Source organism: Mus pahari, chromosome 13 (genome assembly GCF_900095145.1).
Source record: "Mus pahari chromosome 13, PAHARI_EIJ_v1.1, whole genome shotgun sequence".
Lineage (NCBI taxonomy): Eukaryota > Metazoa > Chordata > Mammalia > Rodentia > Muridae > Mus > Mus pahari.
This window is the reverse complement of record NC_034602.1, coordinates 1496073-1503058: the sequence shown is the minus strand read 5'-3', so window position 1 is coordinate 1503058 and position 6986 is coordinate 1496073. Positions and strand designations below refer to the sequence as shown.

Here is a 6986-nt window from a genome sequence, read left to right as displayed (position 1 = left end):
TTCCCTCACCTGTTTGGTTGTGTTTTTCTGTAACTCTTTAAGGGATTTTTGTGTTTCCTCTTTTAGGGCTTCTACCTGTTTACCTGTGTTCTCCTGTGTTTCTTTAAGGGAGTTAGTTATTTATGACCTTCTTAAAGTCCTCTATCATAATCATTAGAAGTGATTTTAGATCTGAATCTTGCTTTTAAATGATAATTTTGCTTTTCTGGTGTGTTGGGGTATCCAGGACTTGCTGTGGTGGGAGAACTGGGTTCTGATGATGCCAATTAGCCTTGGCTTCTGTTGCTTATGTTCTTGCCTTTGCATCTCACTATTTGGTTTTCTGTGGTGTTAGCTGTTCTTGCTGTCTCTGATTGTCGCTTGTCCCTCCTGTAAGCTTGTTAGCACTCCCGGGAGACCAGTTTCTCTTGGAGGAATTTGGAGAACTGTGGCCCAGGGTCAACTCAGGAGCATAGAGGGAAACTGAAAGGATCAAGTCCTGGGCCATTCCTTAGTTACAGTGTCCTTGATGGCTCTGGGCAGGTCTCTCTTGGGTCAGGAATTTGAGCAGAAGTAGTGGTCTCTCCTGTGCTCTAAGGTTTGTCAGCACTCCTGGGAGACCAGGATAGTTGTTGTGTTAAAATATCATGACCAAGACAAGATAAGGTTGGTGTATGCTTTGAGTCAGATGAGTCCATTATAGCCTAGGAAGCATGGCCGTAAGCCGCAGGGAGGCAGCAAGAGCAGAAAGCTGAGACATCAACTCTTTTACTGCAAGCACAAAACAGAACTGGAAGTAGGGTAAGTCCACCTCAAGTGACACACTTTCTCCAGCAAGGCTACACCTCCCAAACTTCCCATGCAGCACAAAATGCCTGGGTGTATGGAGACATTTCTGGTTCTTTTTCTTCCTGAACCTGGATTATTTAACTTAACATCTTTTCCATCTGTTTTAGTGGGAAGTGTAAGATTTCATATTTATGGCTGACTCAAACTGCATTGTGTACATGTATGACATTCCATTATCCATGCATCTGTTGATAGCATATAGGCTAATTGCCTTTCCTCACTGTCTCAAGTAGAGCAGCAATAAACATGGATAACATTAAGATATAGAATCCTTTGGTTCTATACTCAGAAGCTTATAGCTAGGTCATATGGTAGTTGTATTTTTAACTTTTTGAGAAGCCTCCACAGTGATTTCCATAGTGGTGTTACTTGAAAATGGCGTATTCCTGAACAGATCACACCAAGCCAGCACACTTTTGGAGGTCTTTATTGAAAGAGGGAAAGAAGCAAGGAAGAGAGGGAGAGAGAGAGAGGGGGGGGTTGGGGTTCGTTTATCCAGGCTATGATGTAGGTAACGCAGGTAATGATTTGCAGGTGATGCATGTAACACAGGGGCTGTGTGATGGTCGCCATGGCAACAGATGCAGGAGGGTTTTGTTTCCTAGGGATAAGATCATCACTGGATTCAGAGGCTGGCTGTAAACAGCTTCTAATGCTAACATACCTCTTTTTGCTTATCATAAAGGGGGGTAAGGGAAGCCGATTATAAATGACTCAAAGGTTAGTTTTTTTAGAATCTAAAAATAAGGAGGAGGTGGGGAGCTGATGCAGAAAGGGGAATAGGGGTGTCAGATCTCTTAAACTGCTTCCTGCTGTCTAGAGGCACAATCAGTTTTGGGGTGGAGATGACTTTCACTGTCAGGGCCCACTTTTTTGTTGTTGTTGTTGTTGTTGTTGTTGAATCATTCAGCTTTATTTAAAGGACAATGAGGAAAGCAATGTTGACAAAAGCGAAATGAACTCATAGTCAGTTACTATTCTGAAACATGAAACCAGCATTTGATAAGAATTATGAATACTGGATCATCGTAGCACACAACATCTGTAGGCATATTTATAGCATTAAGAACATGCTGTCTTTGTGGCTCAGTTTGTCAAATACAGTTTTAAGTATAATTCATGTGAATTTCTTCATTTGATTTAAATATATAGAATACTGCCAGTTTTATTAGACATTTTGAAGGCTATAGTACACACCTTAACTCAAATCCTTTTGGAATGCAATAGTTCTGTCTCCATGAATTGTTACACAACATATTCTTCTGGCTTGCACACTTGTTTTCATTTTATAATATTTGAGGGTGAACAAGTAAATGTTTAATGGAAATGTTCCTATATTATCATATATTCAGAGTTTCTCCCAGCATAATAGTTAACATAATGATAGAATAGTGCATGAGGTTTTCAAAAGTTTTTCAAATTCATAATAATTCTCTAGTTTAGAGACTTAAATATTGCAAAAAATACAACCCAAGTAAAACATATGCCACATTTTTCCCAGAACTGTTTTTCCCATACACATACACATACACAAAAATTGTATGTTTTCTCTGAACTGAAATGTAGTCAAAGATATTTCATCATACATTATATTTGTTAAGATTCTTGCCTGTATAACAACAATATGAACTAACCAGTACCCCCAGAGCTTGTGTCACTAGCAGCATATGTAGCAAAAGATGGCCTAGTTGGCCATCATTGGGAAGAGAGGCTCATAGGTCTTGCAAACTTTATATGCCCCAGTACAGGGGAACGCCAGGGCCAAGAAGGGGAATGGGCAGGTAGGGGAGCAGGGCGGGGGAAGGGTATAGGAAACTTTCAGAATAGTTTTTGAGATGTAAATAAAGAAAATATCTAATAAACAAAGAAAAAAAAGATACTTGCCTGTATATATTCTCTATTACATTCTAAGAGATAGGCAAAAAGTAAAGCATTTATACCCTCATTGTATTTTAAAAGTTTCTATTCTATAAACATTATCTAATGAATTTTAAGATGATATATCTTGGTAAAGAATTATCTCATTCACTTCATTTATAAAGTTGCTCTACTGTACAAAATATCTCTTGATTTTTCAGAGTGATGTTTTGGGTAATGCATTTATCATGTACAAAATATTTGTAAGGTTTTGTTTTTTCCTGTATGAATTATCTGATGTCTTCTTGCACTTACACTGTAGGTAAAGCATTTGTCACATTCACTGCATTTGTAAGGTTTCTCTCCTGTATGAGTTTTCTGATGCCTTCTCAGACTGCCTTTTTCAATAAAGATTTTATCACATCCAGTGCAATTGTAAGGTTTCTTCCCTGTATGAATTCTCTGATGACTACTAAGATGGGATTTTTTAGTAAAGCATTTGCCACATTCACTACATTTATAAGGTTTCTCTCCTGTATGAATTCTCTGATGAATAATAAGATCAGATTTTTGGGTATAGGATTTGTCACATTCAGAACATTTGTAAGGTTTCTCTCCTGTATGCATTGTCTGATGACTTGTCAGACTAACTTTTCGGGTAAAGCATTTGTCACATTCAGTGCATTTGTAAGGTTTCTCTCCTGTATGAATTCTCTGATGCCTTCTCAGACTAACTTTGTCAGAAAAGAATTTATCACATTCAGTGCATTTGTAAGGTTTCTCTCCTGTGTGAATTCTCTGATGACTACTAAGATGGGATTTTGGGGTAAAGCATTTAGGACCCACTTTATAACATGCTCCTCTGTGGACAGTGGCTGGGAATCCTGTAAAAAGAACTGAAGTTTGGTTAGAAATTTTTTGAATTTGTCATTGAAGGAATGTGGAATGAGGCAGGGAGCAAATAGTATATGAAGGATAAGGCTCCTCTAAGGTTTCAGTGCAGGAGTGAGATAGAAGTGGTTAGTATTTGGTTGAGGAAGAAGATTGGAAATATTAAGAGGTAAGCATGATTTGGAAGGTCTTCTATTAGTGCTATCTGAAGAGAAAGAACATTGGTGGGAAGTAGAGTCTGTAAGCCTTTGTAAAGTAGGAGCTGTGACAGGTTATGAGAATGGAAGCCGGTTATAGGTGACTCAAAGGTTAGTTTTTTTAGAATCTAAAAATAAGAAGTTCATTGGTTGCTAAGGTATGAATACAAGGTGACCATCCTTGGATAATTAGATCTAGTATTTTTTGACAGGTATTCTACAGGTGCAAAAGAGGGTCTGTCCCAGTTGGTGACCTAGGACTCCAAGGGCAAATCCCTCTTTTTCAGTTATGTAGAGGGAAAAAGGACAAGTCAGGTCAGGGTCTTAAGAAGAGCCTGTTGGAGCCTTTGAAAAAAGCTTGGTAACAGGTTTGAAAAGAGGTTCATTGGTGGGGTCTAATGCCTGTTCATATAAGGGTGGGAAAGGAGGGAAAAGGAAGGAACTCAGGAACATAAAAAACTGGCTATTCCTGGGAATGAAAAAATCTCTTCTTTGTAGAGGCAACTGTTAAGAGACTGAGTGAGATTCTTTCTAAACTAATAGCCTAGTGGGTTGGGGTAATTGTTAATCCCAAATAGGTGACCTGAGGGGTGGACAATTGGACTTTAGAAGGTCAGACCCTGTAGCCTGGACTTGTCAGGAAATTTAGGAGAGCGGAGGTGTCAGCTTGGCCAATCTCTAGAGGGACTGCAGAGAATGTCACCTATGTAATGGACAATCTTAGATTTAGGGAGAGACAGAGAAAGTAATTTAGAAGCCAGGGCCTGGCCAAATAGGTATGGGCTGACCCAGAATCCCTGAGGTAGAACAGTTCAGGTAAGTTGAATAGAAAAGTAGATGCCAGAGTCAGTCCAGGTAAAAGCAAAGATGTTCTGTGACGTTGCATCTAGAGGGATAGAGAACTCATCCTTGAGATCTAGGATCAGAAATGAGAAGTCCCCAAGGAGATAGTAGAAAGAAGTGTGTAACAGTTAACCACAACAGGATGGAGAGGAACCACTGCAGAATTAATGCACCTGAGATCTTGAACTGGGTGATAGGTGCCATTAGGTTTCTTAACTGCTAGTATAGGAGTGTTAAATGGGGAGGAGTTTTTTCCTTTTCCTTATGAGGTCAGAGATGATAGGCTTAGTCCCCTGAGGCTCTGGAAAGAGAAGGGGTATTGAGCTTGGGTGATGAGTTTGTGGTGGTAAGTGGATATGAAGCTGTCTTTTCATTATGGGAAGAGTGTCTTGGGAGAATTGGGAAGCAGTAGAATGGAAGGAGTGGAGAATAAAATTGGATAGAAGTTGATACAGAATGTCACATGGCAAGTTAGTAGAATAGTGTTTCTGATTCATCAATATTGACTCATGTTAAAGTCTGTAAGACAAAACTTTTCCCTATCTTTATCAGAGTGAATTTAAAAGTTTTTTATTCAGAGATAGGTTATTTTTATGAAATATGATATATACAAAATAGTGATTGTTTTAAAATCCTTTTTCAAATTTACTACATTCTTTCTCAGCTTAACAGATGTCAAGGTTACAGATGTGATCCATCATGCTTGATCTTTCAGTCCATTATAACATAGAAATTTAATTTTTTAAAGTGCAAAAGAGACCACTGTACATTTATTTCTAATATAGCACACCCACAGAAGAGTGTGCAATCCTAAGTTAGGACTTGGTGAGTGGTTACACAGTCAGCATCAACCATGCAGTTACTGACTTCTGAATATCATTTTACAGGAGACTTTGCAGCAGTTGATTATGATGCCATTGCCAAATATCTTAATCATTGGCAAAAATCCCTTTTCTGGTAAGTTTTAAGTCTGTATGATGTGATAATAATGCCTTATGTTTGTGTAACACTAGTCGTGTTTACCAAGACCTTGATTGTTTATCTCAGTTTTTAGGTTTTCCACAACCTCAATTGAAAAGTTGAGGATGATATTCCTATGTGTAGAGAGAAAAGGAGCTTACAGTTTTTAAGTTGTTGGTGAGATGTACACAGCACTAAACTTTCTACTATATCCAAATGGTACTTTTTGGTGATGGTTGATTTTATGATCTCATTCTAAGCTGTGGTGTTAGAAAAGGAATGATGTTGAAACAACCAAGCTTCATATTTACATGCCTATTTACTATTGCCAAAATGGTTGGCACTATGTAATTGCTTTCTTGTTTGTTCGCTAGGTCATTTTGTAATCATATGTAATGAATCTTGGACCTGATAACTAGTAGCCAAACACCTGTATTATTGAGCAGTCCTCTAACTGTTAAGTTGAAAGTTTTACTGATGAACATTAATTTATATTAATCTATATCTTAGTGGAAAGATGAGTTGACATTTCATTTATTTAAATTATTATATTAAAAATTGTTACTCTTTTACTAGAATTTTATTTTCATTTGTATTTTAACATTTATGGAACTTGATCCTAGGACCTCATCTACACCAAACATTCACTATAACCCTAACCCTAGAATTTAAAATTTGAACAATTGAGTAACTAGCAGCTATAAAACATTTCAGCAAAGGACTTAATCCTTGTGGTTTACATGATACTTAAATTGAATATATTATCTATAACCTGAGCCCTAGCCTAATTGAAACAAAAAGAAAATCCAAATAAAATGTAAGATGTAAGCAGTTGTAGTTATAGAGGAAACTAACAATTAAATGCATTAATAGTGAGCTCAGGAATTCACTAATTTAAATAGTCCTTAGAGATACTCTAGGATATTTGGTTGTATAAGTAAACAGGAAGATTAGCATGTAAAATATGATTATTTTTGATTCTGTATCTATTTAATAAGTAACTACCAAGTCAGAGAGTAGGCATGGCTTATGTGCTAGAGGTTCTTGTGGTTTGGTGAAAGTTCCAAAGATTACTGTGAGATCATTTAATTCATATGGCAAAGACATGTACCAAATATTAAGACATGGGCTAGGGTTATGAACTGTGGTGACTGGATCAAGGAAGACCACACAGATGTCAGATGTATCTAGGGTGATGGGAGTGATTGACTGCAGAACTGAGGGAGGGAAGGATAGCAATGTCTAACCAGAGTTAAGACAGAGCCTCTGATGGACTATCCAGAGACTACCCCACCTGGGGATCCATCCCACCATCAGCCACCAAACCCAGACACTATTGCACATGCCAGCAAGATTCTGCTGAAGGGACCCTGATATAGTGGCCTCTTGTGAGGCTATGCCAGTGCCTGG

General features: G+C 38.0%; 1 protein-coding gene across 5 annotated transcripts in view; it reads left to right on the top strand.

Annotated features, from left to right (window-relative positions):
• Ccdc88a (coiled-coil domain containing 88A) overlaps positions 1–6986 on the top strand; it is a 134317-nt gene that overhangs the window by 40608 nt on the left and 86723 nt on the right. For all 5 annotated transcript variants that reach the window (XR_003845015.1, XM_021210606.2, XM_021210605.2 and 2 more), the window contains exon 4: positions 5504–5573. Coding sequence is in view for 4 of the 5 variants with exons in the window: in XM_021210606.2 (XP_021066265.1) it covers positions 5504–5573 (70 nt within the window). In the remaining variant the exon portion in view is untranslated. The remainder of the gene's footprint in view (positions 1–5503; positions 5574–6986) is intronic.